Here is an 18772-nt window from a genome sequence, read left to right as displayed (position 1 = left end):
TTCAAGGACTGGCTTGACTAGAGAACGAGGAAAATAAGCAACATTCCTGGGAAAGAGGGCTGATCCTATTTCCTCAACTCACCTACCATGAGGCACATCTTTTCAAACTGTTCCAGGCTCTGGAGATAGGAAATAGATGAACAGGACACAGACTCTGTCTCTCCAGAGGTCACTGTGGTGCAAGCAGGTAGTGAACACATGGCTTCACAGTGAAAACAGCCATCTGTTTGGCTAGAAATGACTTGTGAAAAATTCCAGTGATCCTAGTGCAAGGCCTTGAAAGATGAGCAGGAATTATGCAGGCAGAGACAGTAACAGGTAAGGATCCTCCGACAGAGAGGGATCTGAAGGAAGTGGTTGAAGGGGTGTCTGATCTGGGGGGTTTCTGGTCACACACTGCAGCATGTGTGGCAGGGAAAGGAAAAATAGCCTTGAAAGGCAGGCTGAGTTGACATGTTCTTCTTTAGGTCTTCTCTAGGTAAGATACTGAAGATTTTATCCTGAGGAAGTGACATCTTCAGTTTTCAAGATCTTTTAAAAAGACTGCAAAGGGAAAGGAAGCAAGGAGACCAGTTGGGAAATTGCTGAAATTGTCTGGGTAAACAGGTGTGATGGTACCTGCCTATAATCCCAGCAACTAGGGAGGCTGAGGAAGGAGGATCATGAATTCTAAGACAGCCTTGGCAATTTAGTGAGGACTTAAGCAACTTAGCGAGACTATCTCTAAATATAAAAATAAAAAGGGCCAGGGATGTGGCTCAGTGTTTAAGTACCCCAGGTTCAATTCCTTGTACACCAAGGGGTGGGGGAAGGAATGCTCAAATAAGGATATGGTAACGAAGCAGCTTCAATAAAGATCCATGCATAGCATAACCCTGCACAAATCCTCTTGAAAATCACTCAGGAAAGGGCCCCATTAGAGATCAATAATAACCCAGTAGGGCCTTTCCTGAGCTGGAATGAACTCTTGTGCCTTTGGCAAGCCTCATGGGAAAACAGTCTGCTTCAAAAACCATGTGGCACAAATATGCATCAGAATCACTACACAGAAGATGCTCACACTAGCCAGGCATGGTGGTGCTCATCTGTAATCTCAGCGGCTCGGGAGGCTGAGGCAGGAGGATTGTGAGTTCAGCCAGTCTCAGCAACTTAGCTAGGCCCTAAGCAACTTAGAGAGACCCTGACTCAAAATAAAATATTAAAAAAAGGGCTTGGGATGTGGCTCAGAAGTTAAGAACCCCTGCATTCAATCTCCAGTACAAAAAAATAAATAAAAAATTTTTAAAAATGCTCATACTATGAGGGGTTGAAAGCAACTAAGAACATCTCATCTTCAATCATGGGAACATGGAATGGAGAGGGAAATCTACACCATTATTTGCCATGTGTTTATAAGTTATGTATGTGCATGAGCCTCAACTATAGAGATGAGATAGAAGTACATTTGCGATAGAATAAAAATGATGAGGACTTGGGGTTGGGGCTCAATAGTAGAATGTGTGAGGCACTGGGTTTGATCCTCAGCACCACATGTAAAATAAAGATCCATTGACAACTAAAAAAAAATTTATAAAAAAAAAGTGGTGTTGGGCCAGGAGTGGTGGTGGATAACCTGTAATTCCAGCAACTCAGGATGAGTTTTTTAATATAAAAAGTCTGTCTTTAAATAAAATATAAGAAATGAGCTGGGGATGTTGCTCAGTGATTAAGCACCCCGGGTTCAATTCCTGGTGCCAAAACAAAAAAAGGAAGTTAGAAGGCACAGGTGGGGAACACAGGAAATGAAGGTGGTTTCAAGGTGGGGTAGCAGTGAAGAAGGCAGAAGTGGGTAACTTTATTTTGGGCCTACTTTTCCCTAAAGATTGCTCATCCTATGGGTTTTATGTCTCAAGTTCAACTAGTACCTAACTAGTCACAAATCCAACAGTCCTCACTAATATGAATGATGCCAAGTGGAAATGATATAAACCAACATCTTTATTTGCAAGACTGTACACACTACTCTTGACTGATGGCATCTGCTAGGTCCAGGTACTGCTAGCAAGGATCCCTTGTGATAAACTGCCTGCTCCAAATGGCTGCTATTTCTATACCTGATACCAAGTGAAACATTTTCTCTTGTAATGTTTTTCACACTTCACTGAAGCACTTATTCAAGAGGGAAGAAAACTTTATCAAGAAGTGCTCTCATGGGCTGGGGATGTGGCTCAAGCGGTAGCGCGCTCGCCTGGCATGAGTGCGGCCCGGGTTCGATCCTCAGCACCACATACCAACAAAGATGTTGTGTCCACCGAGAACTAAAAAATAAATATTAAAAAAAAATTCTCTCTCTCCTCTCTCACTCTCTCTTTAAAAAAAAAAAAAAAAAAAAAGAAGAAGAAGTGCTCTCATATAAGGGCTATCAGAATTGACAGGATGCTGTTTCATCCTAACATGGGGCTGTGATTTGGGAACGAGGTGACTGGGGCTTCTGATAAGTCTTGAAAAATACAACTTCACACACAGAGTTTCATCTTGCTCAGCATGCTTCAAATGCAGCAGGGAACTTGCAGACCATTTTCAAAAATGCATCAAGGTGGTACACTGGCCCTGTAGGCAGGGAACCTGAAAACAAAGTCCAGGTGGGAAAATGAAGACAGGCAATCTGAGTGGTTCCAAGTACATACTGGTATAAACCAGAGGAACATGCCAGATCCGTGAGGGAATGAGCTAGAAAGACAGTAGGAGGGATGCAGTTTAAAGTTTTGAAAAATCTTGTTGGCCAGCCTTGATAATGCCAGGGATAACTCCAAACTCCCAAGGAAAAATGTGAAGTTGCCCTGGGTAGAGCCCAGCCCACTGCTTACCCAAGGCAAGAAGGCACTTGGTCCCAGAGAGCTTTCTGGAATTCTCTTGCACTTCTTTTTTTTTTTTTTAATTTTTTTAGTTGTTGATAGACCTGTATTTTATTTGTTTATATGTGGTGCCGAGGAGTCGAACCCAGTGCCTAACACATGCCAGGCAAGTGCTACTGCTGAGCCTCAGCCCCAGCCCTCTCTTATACTTCTTAAGGGAGAAGACAGCTTTGAGCAACGGCCAAAAACTTCAGAAATTTTTTAACATCTCTAGTTCAGATAAGCTCAGCACTACTCAGCTAAGATCATAGGAAGCTCCCACTCCTGCCATTTCTTGGGGGTGGGTGAGGAGTCCTAAGATGGGCAAGGGATTGAAAAACACAGACCCAAATAACATGAGATAATTTCTAAACATTTTTATTTTAAATCTCTTTTCTCCCCTCCCCAAAAAGACATGGGTCGGTACAGCAATCATAAAAAGGAGATACAAACACAAGAGTCAAATGTCTCCCGCACTGACACTTACAAAAAACTGGGAATTGTACATGGGATTTCCAAACAGGACCTGCAGCAGCTACTAATGTCCCTTTACAAGAGTCAAACATGCCTATTAATACAGTATATACAGACACCTCATTCTGGAACTAATCTACAGGGACTTCCCAACACCCACCCCCTCTATCCCCAGAAAAATACCAAAACACACCCAAAGTGCATTTGTTTTGTTTATATCAAAACAGCTTTCCCTCTCCCCATCCCACCCTCAAACCCTCCCACCCAATTTAAGATTGGCCTGCAAGTCTATTTTAACCATTTAGTCATTTTTTATATTTATGAAAATAAATTATACAGCAACTATTTTAATAAATTAAGCACAAAAAGGGAGAGAAAAGGAGGAAAACCAAATGGGAAGACAAAAGCCAGGCCACACTTTGGCTTGGAGGAGGGCAGGGGTGGCTTAAGAGGACAGAGTGGTTGCAGGGGTGTCTGGTGAAAAATTGGCAACCACCTGAGCCCAGAATGACACCCCTCTTGAGTTTCTTAAAAACAACCAAAAAGTATAGCAGTGGTTGTGCCATGGGCAGCACCAGTTTTGGGCACCCCAACGACCGGTCTACCCAGAGCGGTGCCTTGGTTCTGCCTCTCCCTCAACGGAGCACCAGGGATGGAGTCATCAGACCAGCCTGCCCGCTCCACCTGAACTGGTTAGGGAGCTGAGGACACAGCTCTGAGCGCAGCTGTGTGTGCAGCACACGATCACCCTGGGTTCTGACGAGGAGTGTCCCGTTTTTCTCACATACTATCTCCAGGAGCAACTTCAATCGCAGTCCAGCTGCAACCAGACATTCATGTCTTCCCATCATGGCTGGCTGCCTTTTGCCTGCCCCTTGATGCTCCTTGGTGTTCTGGAGGAGGGGGTAGGAGAGGGGAAGGGAGCAGTTCCAGGTACCCTCTAAAACCCTCTGAAGATGAAATGGGAGTGAAGGCATGTCACACACTTAGCATGCAGGACTGGCTTCCCGGGAGGTAGATGAGAGTGGGAAGGGGGAAGGTACAAAAAGGACAGAAAAGGAGACAGGAAGAAATTAGGTGACACCTATCAGGAAGGCCAATCAATGAAAAGGACAAAGATGATATGAAATTTGCATGTGAATAAAGGTCCTTCTCTGACAGATTAGAGAATCAATATATTAAATGCGACTTATTCCTGTTTCTTAACCGCAGTTCCCGAGTCCCCAGTGCCTGTCTCTGTAGTTCAACCCCATCTCACTACCCCCAAGACTTTGTTCTTCATTTGCTCAAGCCCTCCTGTCATTTTGGGCTGAGCATGAAGCCTCCAGTGCCAAAACAGAATATGTCACAGGGACGTGCAGACTTGACCTTTGAGGTCCAATAATCCTAAAGCTATCATAGTGGGGCAATTTTTTCTTTTTTTTTTTCTTTTTTTTTTCTTTTTTAATAAAAAAGGTTTTACTCCCCAGGAGCAAATAAATCATTTTGAACTACTGATAAACACTGCTGCAGTGAAAAGAAAGATGGCTACATGTATGCAATAGCACAATTCAGTGTAAGAACAGCTGTGTTGACGATTAGAGATAAAAACTACTTATCCACCCCACACCAACCCAAACCAAGAGGATTCCCATAGGGAAAATGTCTAATTCAAAAGCTCCTCCCCTATGCACAGGGGGCATGTCATTCTCTTAGAAGTGGAAAACAAATCCCACCCTCCTCCAGTGGATATGCTTGCAACACCCGGACTGGTGACAAGACTTGGGCAAATGAAGACACACACTCACACTCAAACAGACTTGTAGACTTCCCTCCAAGAGCCACAGAGCTACATCTTGGAGCCTGGTTCTCTAAATTCCAGGCTCAAAAACTAAGGGAGAGGAAGCAGGGAAGGGAAAGATCTCACCTTGGGGGTTTGAAAGCTCCTCCTATCCACATTTCCTGCTGAGTTAGGGTGCTTAATAGGCTATACTCTGCTGGGGGCTCAGGGATGAGGGCTGAAAAGGCTGGCTCACCAGGGCACTTCCAGCTTTCCAGTTTCTTATACCTGGATCTGGGTACTCTGACCACTCCTGACCCCCCAATCCTCCTGGGGTATACACTGGAGGAGTGTGTGCAGTTTGTCACTCCCAAACTCAATAAGAGCCTTACACAATCAGCCCAAGTGAAAATTAGGAAAGAAGGCAGGAGGAGGAACCACAGAGGCAATTCCCTGCCAAATCTCTCTCCTCAGGGACTGGCACAGACATACACGGCTCCCACTGCAGGATGCTACATTCTCTTCATCTTCACAGGTGGGACACCAGGCCAAGGCTATTGTCAATGGTCCTATGCTCCTTAAGGGCCAGTGACAGGCATTTATCTAGCCCCCCACACCAAAGTGCCACCCTTCTACTCCTGTGCTCTCAACATAGCACACGTATTTCAAGTAATGGCAGGTTGTAGCAGTAGTTGTCACTAGCTCACATTGGCTCATACCTGTCCTGAGGAAGATTACAGCAGATCAGTCATAAATAGGTGAAAGTCACACAAGCAGGGCCTGAGGATACTAACATCAAACAACTTAGAAATCAACAGTGGGTCCCTAGAGAAGAGAGCCTTTCCCAGTTTGTGACTTTAATTTGTAACAACCAGAAAGGAATGAGTTCCTTCTGTACAGTGCATTTCAATTAGTAGTGCACAGCACTGGCAAAGAGTGAAGGCCAAGTACTGGCCACTAGCCCTGCTCCTGCTCCCTCTGCTCTGCTGACTCTTTAGCCAGCATGCACTTTTCACTGCCCCAGATGCCACCCTCATTCCTTGCCTAACTTGCTCTACCCAAGGTCACCCTTAAAGCTGTCAAATACCCATGCATGGTGGAGACTCTTGTGCAGTTTTGTTTTGCAGCCCAATCTATTGAAGAAGGATCAGTCTATAGTCTGAGCGTGCCTAAGCACAGATGGACCATAGACAGAGTTCAATACTTTTCCAAGGAGGACAGAGAAGGTGGGTGGTGAGGTGAGGCCATTCATAGCTGGTTTGATTTTTTACCTGAGTGTATGAATTATCCAGTGGAAACCCCAGCACCATGGTGGGTACAGGGGCTCTGCTTCCCTCACAGGGCCTGAGCTGACAAGAATAGTGAGGTCCTGGGCAATGTACAGGTACCCTGCCAACTTTTGGTTTTGACTTTTAACCTCATCATTATAATCCCTCAGTTTCCAGACCTATCTGAAGATTATGAAGTTTCAGTCCCGACGATTGCACTGAAATAGGGTTTTTTAATGTCGTTGCTCTGAGTAGGGCTACGCACTATTCAGTACACGCCGCACAGACTGCTGTTTCCTTGCTTTTGTTCATGTGTTTCTCTTCTCATGGTACTGCCCCCTCCTATAACCCAAAGCCTCACTGCCACAGAGCTTTCCTAGACCATCTGGTCTCCCCCGAACTCACCCACTCTGCACGTCATGATTCTCTGCCACAATGAGTCGCTCTCCAGTTGCTTCATGTGTGGCAGTCACCTGAAAGCTCCCTTAGGTAAGGATCATGTCTTCTACCTCTTATGTTTTCCACAGTATCTAGCCCAGAGCCACATACACTCTAATTTTAAAAAAAAGTATTAATAATGAGTGGCTAAAATGACAGAAAAACAATCCCAGGCAGTTGCATATTAGCCACTCAAAGAACATCAATGGATTCCAGACTTCAGGCTCTACAATGGAGTGACTGTTTTTATAAGATGGAGAGTGACTTTACCCTCCAGAGGCAAGACTCTGGAGGTTTAGTTGAACTCTGGGATCCCAATCTTATTTAGTTAGTAATACTTCCCTGGAGACCAAAGAAAAAAGGTATACCACAGGACATATCAGAAGTAGGAGAGGTTTGTGCTGCAAAGCTCATTTTTGGGCCCATTTCTTTATGGCCAGGTAATGATTCAAGTTTCCCCTATATTCAGCTACAAGAAGGAAGACTGGACATTCTATGCAGGGTATAAGGTCAAAGGCCAGTGCTTCCAAATGAGGCAGTCCTATAAATTACTAAGACACTGGAGTCTCATCCCAAACTATCAGCAGACCACAAACCTGATTTATCTTGCTGAAGCAGAAATAAGCACAGGGGACCCAAGTTTGGTGGAACATTTCCTGTAGAAAAGTAATAAGACCCAACAGCCCAACTATGCTATGACATCTCAATAGCAAACCTCTCTGTAGAATAACTGGAGGAAAGCAAACTCACAATGTTTTATAATTTGACAATGATCAGGTGCAAAAAACTTAAAGACGACTGAAAAGTACTGAGTTTTTCTCCTTCCCCTTCCATATTCACCTAGAAAACAGGCAACTCTCAAATCAGCATCTGACAAGACTTCCCAAAGAATGGAGGGCAAAGGAAACTGACTCAGGAAATGTCTGGGTTGCTAGAATGAATGCAGGAAAATGAAGAAGCCCTTGCTACCTCCCGTCATAGAAGTGGCACGACAATGATAAACCTAAAAACACAAGATATGACGCTCTCTTCCCCTGAACTAAGGAAATCCCATTAAGGCTGGTACATTCAAGGTTTCTTCTAAGAAGAGCACAATAGCTTTGCTTCTCACCTTCCTCCACATTCCCTCTCACTCTCTGACAGACATATGGAGGTAATGCTGACTCCTAAATCGTAGATAGAGTTTTCCATGAAGAATCTGGAAGCATGCTCCATTAAACACGGAATGACTCCATGACTAGAGCTCTGAACTACTCAGGTGATGAGAAACACTATTTTCTTGACAGCTGGTGAAAGCAATAGGAATGATGTTCCCATGACTGGAGTGAAATGTACAATTACCTCAGAGGAAGGGACTAAGGAGGGTGAAGGGAAAACAGGGTTAACTTCAGGTCTTAGAGCTTAAGGAATTAAGTAAAACAAAACAAATACAGCTTCCAAGAGAGGTGATTCTGAAGTTAGGTTCCTAAACCCTAAAAAGGAAAGGATGTAGGGAGTCACTACTTCCTCTAGCAAAGGCCATTTGCCAGTTTTTATCCAACAATCTTTTCTTCCAGACTACCTGCCCTCCTTTCTCTCCTACTAAAGCTAACAATGAGAAGCAGATTCTCCTCCCTTCCAGCTTCTAATCCTGTTTGCACTTCTCTGGCTTCTCCTCCATAATGCAAAGTCCATGGTGAAGACCCTAACTCTACCTTTGGCACCAACTGAATGTGAATGGTGCCTCCTTTCCTCCCTGCCCTTCTTTGGACCTGCTCACCCTTTACACCACTTCCAAAACCCAGCTGCCTTTAAGGTGAGTTTTCCATACTGAGAAATGCAAATATTGAAAACAAAACTTCTGAAAACAAACAGTGTTGAGACTTCTTCCAGTTTTTCAAAGAGCTCATCTAGTTCTGGGATACCATGGGTGGATATGAATGGTGGAGTCCCCAACTCAGACTCTGGTTGTGTGCTTCTTCCAAGCCCCAGGGGCTGCAGGAGAAACCATAGTCTTTGAACATAGAATCCCAAACCTTCCTATTCTTCTTTTCATGGTAGCTTCAATTGGTTCTTCAAACTGGAGCTTGGTAACCAAATGCCTAGGTGAAAAAAAAAAAAAAAAAAAAAATATATATATATATATTAGACCAGTTCAACAGAGTAGAACCCAGATAGAACAAAAGACCTAGCTGCTAGAGGTGGAGAAGCATATCTCAAAAGGAGAGTAGTCACAGAGCTTGCCTATAGTCCTAACTGCTCAGGAGGCTGAGATGGGAGACCAGTTGAACCCAGGAGTTCAAGACCAGCCTGGGTAACATAGCAAGACCCCGTCTCAAAAAAATAAAAAAACAGAAAAAGGAAAACGAAGCCTGGATAGCCAAATGCTTCCACACATATTATATCTGGCTGAGAATGTGATAATGGTACTGTTAAAAGGGTCTTAGAAGCCCATGACTTGATTGCCAAAATAGATGCTTTTTTTTTTTTTTGATTGGGGATTGAACTCAGGGGTGCTCGACCACTGAGCCACATCCCCAGCCCTATTTTGTATTTTATTTAGAGACAGGGTCTCACAAATTGCTTAGTGCCTTGCTGTTGCTGAGACTGGCTTTGAACTCATGATCCTCCTGCCTTCACGGTGAGTTTTCCACACAGAGAAATGATAATCTCAGAATGATAATAATCCTAGAGGCCTCCCAAGCCTCTGGGATTATAGGCATGTGCCATTGTGCCCAGCTTTTTTTTTTTTTTAAATTAGTATTTTTTTTTAAATATTTATTTTTTGGTTAGACACAATACCTTTATTTGTTTATTTGGTTTTTTTTTATGTGGTGTTGAGGATCGAACCCAGGGTCTCGCACATGCTAGGAGAGTGCTCTACCGCTGAGCCACAACCCCAGCCCCAGCTTTTTTTTTTTTAAAACAGTGCTGGGGATCAAACTAAGAGCTTTGAGCATGCTGCTAGGAAAGTGCTCTATCACTAGGCTATATCCCCAGCCTTCTAGGTTCTTTCTCTAGGTTAATTGTAGGCTTATTTGCTTTAGGTTAATCATATTTCTGGTCCTCTCAGTTACTTTCTGTAGGATGAATTCAGAGTCCTCCACTGCCATGAGGCCTTTCTCTGATTGAGCTCCTATTTATGTGGGTTCTTCCCAGGACATAGCACTCACAGAATTGGTGCTTTTTGCTGAAGGGTTCTATTACCCTTTAGCAGAGCAGTCACAGAGGTGGACTCCCATGTTCTAAACTACCTTCCCACCCCATTCTTGACTGCAAAGCCACCACAAGGTTCTAGACATCAGAGCACTTGGATACATTTTAGGAGTTACTTCCAAAGCATACAGTCTGTATAATAGAAGATATGCATTATGGTTTGGATCTTTAATATCCCCCACAGGTCATGTGTTAAAAGCTTTAGTCACCAGCCTGTGGCACTATTTGAGGTGGGACCTAGAAGGAAGTTAGGTCACTGGGGGTGTGGATTTGAAAGATATATTGGGACTCTAACCCCTTTCTCTTTTTGCTTCCCGCCACCACGAGGTATGCAGCTTTGCTCTACCACACACTCTCTCCATAGCTCCAAAAGCAACAGAGCCAACTAACTTTGAATGGAAACCTCTAAAATTACTTAAGTTGTTCATCTCAAATATGTTGTCAGAGTGATAGAAAGCTAACACAGTATGATAAAGGAATGTACACAGAATCCAGGATTCCTTAAAACTCTGCAGCCTCTCAGAGTCTCCATTTCTTGGTCTCTCTTAGTCATCCCTTCTCCCTATTAATCCCTGTTAGCCTGGCTCACATACTTTCCCATAGCAGCGCAGGATCTGGGATTTCTGGAGCAAAGAGAAGACAAAGCTAGGCTGACCTCAGTCATGGCTAAAGAAAATCCATGGGGGGCTGGGCATGTGGCTCAAGCATTAGCCTGGCATGCGCGGGGCGCTGGGTTCGATCCTCAGCACCACATAAAAATAAAATAAAGATGTTATGTCCACCGAAAACTAAAAAATAAATATTAAAAATTCTCTCTCTCTCTCTTATCATGTGTTTGAGACCAAGCTTAGCAATTTAATGGGACCTTCAGCTCTGAGCAAAACCCTGTCTCAAAATAATGAGAATGTAGCTCAGTGTAATATGCCCCTGGGTTCAATTCCCAGTACTAACCAACCAAACAAATAAACAAAAAGAAACAACACCCTACAGTAAGAGGAAAAACATTGTGAACTGGAAGAAGATAATAGAATGTGAACTCTTACTCTTAGCCAGCACCACCAGAATTAGCTCCCTGCAAGTCTGTTCCCTACTTGCCTTAACTTTTTAGTGTAACTTAAAAGACAAATTAGAATTCACATGCACAAACCAATATTTCAAGACATTTCATGAGAAAATAAAAGAGTAGAACTCAGTGTAGCAATGATAGAATAGCCTCTTAGAAAAATGAATTCCTCAGTTAATTCATTTAATTTATTCTCTTCAGCAATTTACTTTGCAGTGGCCCAAAGAGGACTTCAAATAGAAGGGCAGGATGTTTTTCCTCATCCCCATATCACACCATGAGACTAGGTGGAGTTCTCACTGAAGTGTGTGCCCATTACAATGAAAGGCATGTTTACATTCCCTTTGATGAAGTTTTCTTCCCCTTTGTTTTCCTGCTTTGTTTCCTACCTTGTATTGTTTGTGCAACCGCAAGGAGATAGGCAAGGCAAGTATGAGAGAAGGCTGCATTTAGCTACAACAGTGTGTCCTCCTCACTTATATTCTGTAATTAGCTGGCATGTTGCTTGGCAAATATTCTTTAAGCCTTTCATGTTTGTCTGCCTTTCTCCCAAATGGAGCATGTGCCCCCTTGGGGAGGTCATCTATCAGATTTGGTAATACTATGGGCAGATGCCTAGATCAGGGGTATCACATGGGGAACTGCCAGAGAGGGGCAGGTGTAAGGTTCAATGCATGGTAACTGCCCAAGGCTGAACATTAACACAGAGAGGTCCTACCCTTGGTGGTGACCAGCAGGGGGCCCCTCGCTACGTGGAGGGTTCCATGTCTTGCTTCTGTTTGGAAATGAGCTGCGCTTCCTTTAGAGACAAGTATACCTCTTCCTGAGGATCATAGTAGTAGAACTTTCGAATATAAGAGATCAGAGGTCTGTCAAAAAAAAACAAAAAAACAAGAAGGACACATATAGTGTTAATTGTACATAATGTTCTTACGAATGCTAGGCAAGCACTCTTCTACCTCTGAGCCAGCCCTGACTCCCTTACTCTTACCATTCCCACTGCACTCTTCAAAGAGCCTGCAGAGGGCCTTTTGGCTACAGTATGATAATTCTAGAATTAGGTGTTAAAATACTGCAAAGGTGAAAGGATATGCCTATAAATATTTTATGCCAATGTCTGCCTGTGTAAGCAGCCTGCAGGTATGACTGACATTTGTAATTTACCCCCCACCCCTTCCTGCCCCAATCCTATGTCCCCATTGTACTTAGGCAGTGGGAGATCCGGGATATGATCTATCCGAACGAGTTGTCGGATCCGGAATCTGCAAAGGTGCTGGAGGGATTTGACATTGCTGAATCGGGACACTGGATAGAGCAGCTGGACTGGAGTTGGTGGCAGTCCTTCAGGAATGAAAACAAAAGGAAATATTCAGAGGGAACAATGCAGCTGACCACAACTTCCTCATGAAAAGAATCCAGGGAAGGGAAATGGTGCTTCTTTATAGTTCATATATGTATTGTGCAAAAGTAGTTCAGTTACAAAAGGACCATGGATTTCCATTTGCAGAAGCAGCACTCCCATATTTCACATTGAAGGGGATTTATTCTCCCTCCTGAAGGTCTCCCCAGTATCATTCCCCACCCCCCAATACTGGGAATTGAACCCAGGGGCACTGTACCCTGAGCTACATCCCCAGCCTATTCTATTTTTTGAGACATGGTCTTGCTAAGTTGCCCAAGATGGCCTAGAACTTGCCATCCTCCTGCCTTAGCTTCCCAAGTCTCTAGGATTACAAGCATGCGCTACTGTGTCCAGCTTCCCCAGCATAACAGTTGAGTGTCTTGCTCCACAGAATAGTCCAGTGAATAATGTCAAGCTAGAGAATTTGCCTAGGGCCTAGTGCCAATCTCAGGCCTATTGATCTCAGTGAATGGCAAGGAACAAAATCCTCCCCACTGGGAACTGGAGATACTTATTCAGCATTATCTAGCAGTACCCTGGTGAGAACTTAGACTGTTCCGAAGTGCTATGGTTTGGATATGGTTTGTTACACACCAAAGGGTCATGTGTCAGAAGCTTGGACCCTCTGTGGCAATGACAGGTAGAGTGGTAGAATCTTTAAAAGAAGGGGTCCAGTAGAAAATGATTACATCATGGGGCTCCATTCTTAGAAGGAATTGGTCTCCCAGGAGGGGGTCAGGTTTTTAGGGAATGATTATTTCCTTTAAGAACGGGCATCTTGCAGGGCATGGTAATGCATGCTTGTAATCCCAGAAGCTTGGGAGGTTGAGGTAAGAGGATTGTAAATTCCAAGTCAGCCTCAGCAATTTAGCGAGGCCCTTACTAAGAGAGATCCTGTTTCAAAGTTAAAAATCGAAAAAAGGTGGGGGTGCTGGGGATGTGGCTCAGTGGTTAAGCACCTCTGGGTTCAATCACTGATACAAAACAAAACAAAAAGAACAGCACCTCCCCTGAACACTTCTTCTGCACTCACTCCTGCCACTATCATGGAATCTGTTACTACAATGCCATCTACCATGAGGCTTTCACCAGAGCCAAAAAGATGCACACCATAATCTTAAAACAATGAGCTAAATAAACTTTTATTTATGAATACACAGACTCAGGTATTTTGTTACAGCCACAGAAAATAGACTAAGACAAGAGAGGTCCCCACTTAATTCCTGCTGGTAGTGGAGAGACTGATAAGTAGAAAGCAACAATTGGGATTAAATATCACAGGCCTATTACTTCGGCCATTTACTTCATGACAGGACAATCAATTTTAGCCAACTTTAATTCCCCACCATCACTCCCCTTTCTGCTTCTAAAGAGTTAACAGAAAGAGGAAAAAAGGAGGAAGATGTTTTTAAAAGAACAGCAACAGGCTGGAGACATAGCTCGGTTGGTAGAGTGCTTGCCTGGGTTCAATCCCCAGCACCACAAAAAAAAAAAAAAAAAAGAGAGAGAGAGAACAACAACTCCTGTAGTATGGGCAAGTTGAAATTAGTGCTACTCAGTGCAAAAGCACTGGGTGACCAACACCAGCCAGGCTCAATGGGAGCACCACACCCTAAGCTAGCAGCAGGCACTGTGTTGGGGAATCTCAGCCTTTGGTGAGTTATACCACATAACAGACACCTCTACCCAGAATGGCGGAGACACTGAAACAGGTTCAAAGGAACTAAGAATATTTTGGTTTCAATAAACAAAGGGACCATACTAGATAAACAAGCAAACTATTGTGAGAAAGAATCAGAAATGAAAAACATTTTCTCAGTCATTGTTATATCAAAAGAAATTCCGTGGACATAACTGTTTGGAAAAGAAAATATCCACTACTACTGGGGCTTAGTTTCATACCATTTATATATTTTATTTAAAGGCATGAGAAGAAGAAAGGCTCACGACTGTCTCCCAAAAACCTTTCTATGGTTGCTGACAACTGACATTTTCAATAAACAAAACCAACCATACTATACTATTACTAAGCAAGTAGACTTACCTTTAAAAACATTTAATTCAAAACTATACTTAAAAGCTTGGAGTGAAGCATATGCTTATAATCCTAGAGACTCAGGAGGCTGAGGCAGGAGGATTATGAATTCCAGGCCAGCCTCAGCAACTTAGCAAGATCCTTTATTTTTTATTTCAAAAATAAAAAGGACTGGGGATGTAGCTGTGGTAGAGCACCACTGAGTTTAATCCCTAGTACTGAAGAAAAGAAACCAAATCTATACTTAAGAGACAGAGCTGGGCGTAGTGGAGCACACCTGTAATCCCAATGGCTCAGGAGGCTGAGACAGGAGAATCACGAGTTCAAAGCCAGCCTTAGCAATGGTGAGGCACTAAGCAACACATTGACACCCTGTCTAAATAAAATACAAAATAGGGCTGGGGATGTGGCTCAGTGGTCAAGTGCCTCCAAGTTCAATCCATTCTACCTATGAAGAAACTGAGGCCCACTGAGCTTAGAGATCCTGCTCATGGTACAGAATCAATAAAAATGGCCTGCCTTGAACACCTGTTCTATCTAAGGAAGAGTTAGCGGTGGTTCTGCCACAGCCCAGGGAACCTCTTGAAGGGGTTCTCCAGGACTGTCCTTAGAGAGCCTGCCCCTCTGACAGTCAGGTAGTCCAGGACAGTTATAGCACTGTTTCATGAATGTTCTAGTCTCTTCCCGATCACTCTCATGCTTTACAACTTATTTTGAAACACTTCAGCCCTTCCATCCTGATGTGGTTGGTCCTTTCCATTAAAAGAAAAAAACTCAGAGAACGAATAAGGTGGCATATGCCTATAAATCCCAGCAATCTGGGAGGCTAAGGTAGGAGGATCATAAGTTCTGACGGAGCAATTAAGCAAGCCCTAAGCAGCTTACTTAGACCCTGTTTCAAAATAAAAATAAATAAATAAATAAATAGGGCTGCAAATGTAGCTCAGTGGTAAAGCACCCAATCCCTAGTACTCCTCCCTGCCCCCCCCAAATTCATACATGAATTTCTCTTGAACATATTAAGTATCTTTAAAAAAGTTATCTTGGGTTCAAATGCCTCTTTGAATTTATCCTTTTCCTCACTGGTATTATAACAAAGAGAAAGCTTTGTGGGATTGCTTATAATATTGCTAAATTCAGCATAATGTTTCAGAGATAAAAGTAATTATGTATCTAATCATTTATTCTCAAAGATATAGTGCTATACAACTTATGTTTAAACAGATCAGGATAATAAGCAACACAAAATTATCTGATTGTTTGCTTACTTGGATTTTAATGACCACATAAACTTGCCTCTTTAATTGTATTCTTTTTAACCTTGAGGTTCACAAATAGCAATTTGAAACCTGTTAACCTTCTGATATTCATTGGTGTCAACCTGACCATTTTACTGTTTGCCCCCAAATACAGCAAATGATTATTGCACTCTCATAAATCTAGAACATGTTAACAGAAGAGGTTAGAAATGTTAAGAAATCTACCAGATATGTATCAAATAAAGGAGCTTTAAGCACAGTGTTTAAAAGTTCCTAAAGAGGCCAGGTATGGTAACAAATATCTGTATCAGTTTGACTTGGGAGGTTAAGGCAGGAGGATTGCAGTTTGAGACAAGCCTGGATAACTCAGGAAGACCCTGTCTCAAAAAGGACTGAGGCATAGCTCAGTGATAAAATGCCCCAGGCTCAACTGCAGGAATGAGGAAAGAAAGAAAACAAAAACAAAAGAAATGGAAAGAAATCCAAGATAAGACACCAGTGTAGCTGAAAGGTAAGAGTGAGGTGGAACACTAATGAGCAACTTTCCTCTGATTCTCATTTCAGGAGTTCCTGGCACAAATCCATTTCCCAGCCATGCTGCTATTTTTCTCTTCTCCCCAACAAATGCCAAGTTAAGGGCAAAAAAATATCTTCCAGGTGTGAGCACCCTAAACACCCAGGATTGTTCTGCTCCCTGAATTCCAGAATCAGATCAGGAACCACATTTGCTTCACAATCAGGGGTCTCTTCCCCTGCCCCCATTACTAGGGATTGAATCCAGGGGTACTTTATCACTGCACTACATTCCCAATCCTTTTTACTTTTGAGACAGGGCCTCACTAAATTGTTGAGGCTGGCCTTCAACTTGCAATCTTCTTGCCTTAGTCTCCCAAATAGCTGGGATTACCAGGTACACCTACTGCACTTGGCTAGGTCCTCTTTTTCTTAGAAACATAGAGGATAAATTTTCTTAGAAATGTAAATATAAAGAGAATAAACTAGGGAAGCTAGGTGACCATAAATTGCCTGTAATCCCAGCAGCTTGCCAGGCTCAGGCAGGAGGATCGAAAGTTCAAAGCCAGCCTTAGCAAAAGTGAGGTGCTAAGCAACTCAAGTGAGACCCTGTCTCTAAATAAAATACAAAAATAGGGCTGAGGATGTGGCTCAGTGGTTGAGTGCCCCTGAGTTCAATCCTCAGTAATAAACAAACAAACAAACAAATAAAATAGATAAATAAAAAAATAAAAGGCCAAGGGTCAAAGAAGTTTCAACTAACAGTGGCATACTATTAATATCCCACTCCATTGTCCAACTTAAGAAAAACTGCAATGTGCCAGGTATAGCGGCACATGCCTGTAATCCCAGCAACATGAGAGGCTAAGGCAGGAGGATGCCAGCCTCAGCAACTTAGTGAGACCCTATCTCAAAATGAAAAATAAAAAGGTCTGAGAATGTAGCTTGGCGATAAATCCCCAGTGGGTTCAATTCTCAGTACTAAATCAAACCAAACAAACAACTGCAATGTAATGAATTATTGACAATGCAAATTTCTGGGGTGTGAGAGTAGGGGTGGGAGGGAGATTCATTCTTCCTTATATAATCTTACAGAGTATTTGGCCTTTTTACATCTACATGTATTTTCATATATTTTTAAAAATAAATATATAGTGGAATATCAGCCATAAAGAACAATGACTTTGGGCTGGTGTTGTGGCTCAGTGGTGGAACATTTGCCTCACTTGTGTGAGGCATTGGGTTTGATTTTCAGCACCACATATAAATAAATCAATAAAATAAAGGTCCATCAATATCTAAAAAAAGAACAATGACTTTATCATATTTGCAAATAAATGGATGGATATGGAGACTATCATGCTAACTGAAATAAGCCAGTTCCAAAAAGCCAAAGGTTGAATGTTTTGGCTGATATGTAGAAGCTAACCCACAATAAGGGGGAAGAGTGGAAGAAGAAATACTCAGTAGATTAGACAAATGGGAATGAAGGAAAGGGAGGTGGGGACAGAAAAAGGAAAGACAGTGGAATGAATCCAAAATAATTTTCCTAATGTACATATATAAATACATCGTGTATATCCATAAGAATAGGGTCCTAATTAGAATAAAATATATTCCAAGCTTGCACAATTATATAAAAATGAATTCTACCGTCATGTATAAAAGAACCAATTAAAAAAAAGGAAATACATAGAAGTCAGGTGTGTTGGCACATGTGACCACATGTAATTTCAGAAACTCAAAGAGGATGAGATAGGAGGATTGCAAATTCAAAGCCAATCTGATCAACTCAGTGAGACCCTGTCTCAAAATAAAAGATAAAAAGGACTGGGAGTCTAGTTGGGCGGTAAAGCATTCCTGGAAGAAAGAAAGAGAAAAAGAGAGAAAAAGAAATACAGAGTATTTCAGATATAATATCTGAATATAATAATTCAGATATTTCTGAATTACTGAATAAGTGAATTCAGCAAAGTTGAAGGATATAATATAAATATACAAAAGCAACTGAGTTTCTATATAAGTAAAAATTAATTAAAATTAAGAAAATTCTAATTAAAATAACATAAAAATGATCAAACACTTAGGAATAAATTTACACTTGATCTTAGCCAAAGGAGAAATTTTAGGAAAAATTTAACAAAAGAAGTACAAAATTTTTCTTACGAAAAATTACAAAATATTGTTCAAAGAGTTTATGGAAAAAACATCCCATGTCCACGGATCAGAACACTTACTATTGATAACATGGCAATACTCAGCTCAAACTCTATCAAAATCTGAGGTGGTTTTTTTTTGTTTTGTTTTTTTTAAAGAGAGAGAATTTTAAATATTTATTTTTTATTTTATTTTATTTTATTTTTGCGGACACAACATCTTTGTAGGTGGTGCTGAGGATCGAACCCGGGCCGCACGCATGCCAGGCGAGCGTGCTACCACTTGAGCCACATCCCCAGCCCTGAGGTGTTTTTTTTTTTGAAGAAATTAACAAGC

The 18772-nt window shown here is 42.2% G+C and overlaps 1 protein-coding gene across 2 annotated transcripts in view; it reads right to left on the bottom strand.

Moving 5' to 3' along the window:
• Positions 1-8566: 8566 nt before the first annotated feature.
• Socs7 (suppressor of cytokine signaling 7) overlaps positions 8567-18772 on the bottom strand; it is a 43011-nt gene continuing 32805 nt past the window's right edge. For both annotated transcript variants that reach the window (XM_026386981.1, XM_026386982.1), the window contains 3 exons: positions 12276-12411; positions 11789-11939; positions 8567-8893 (listed from right to left, as the gene is read on the bottom strand). In XM_026386981.1, coding sequence (XP_026242766.1) covers positions 11819-11939; positions 12276-12411 — 257 coding nt within the window. In that variant the 3' untranslated portion in view covers positions 8567-8893; positions 11789-11818. The remainder of the gene's footprint in view (positions 8894-11788; positions 11940-12275; positions 12412-18772) is intronic.

Source organism: Urocitellus parryii, chromosome 7, assembly GCF_045843805.1.
Source record: "Urocitellus parryii isolate mUroPar1 chromosome 7, mUroPar1.hap1, whole genome shotgun sequence".
Classification (NCBI taxonomy): Eukaryota; Metazoa; Chordata; class Mammalia; order Rodentia; family Sciuridae; genus Urocitellus; species Urocitellus parryii.
The sequence above is the reverse complement of the archived record's forward strand: the minus strand, read 5'-3'. Positions and strand labels throughout refer to the sequence as shown.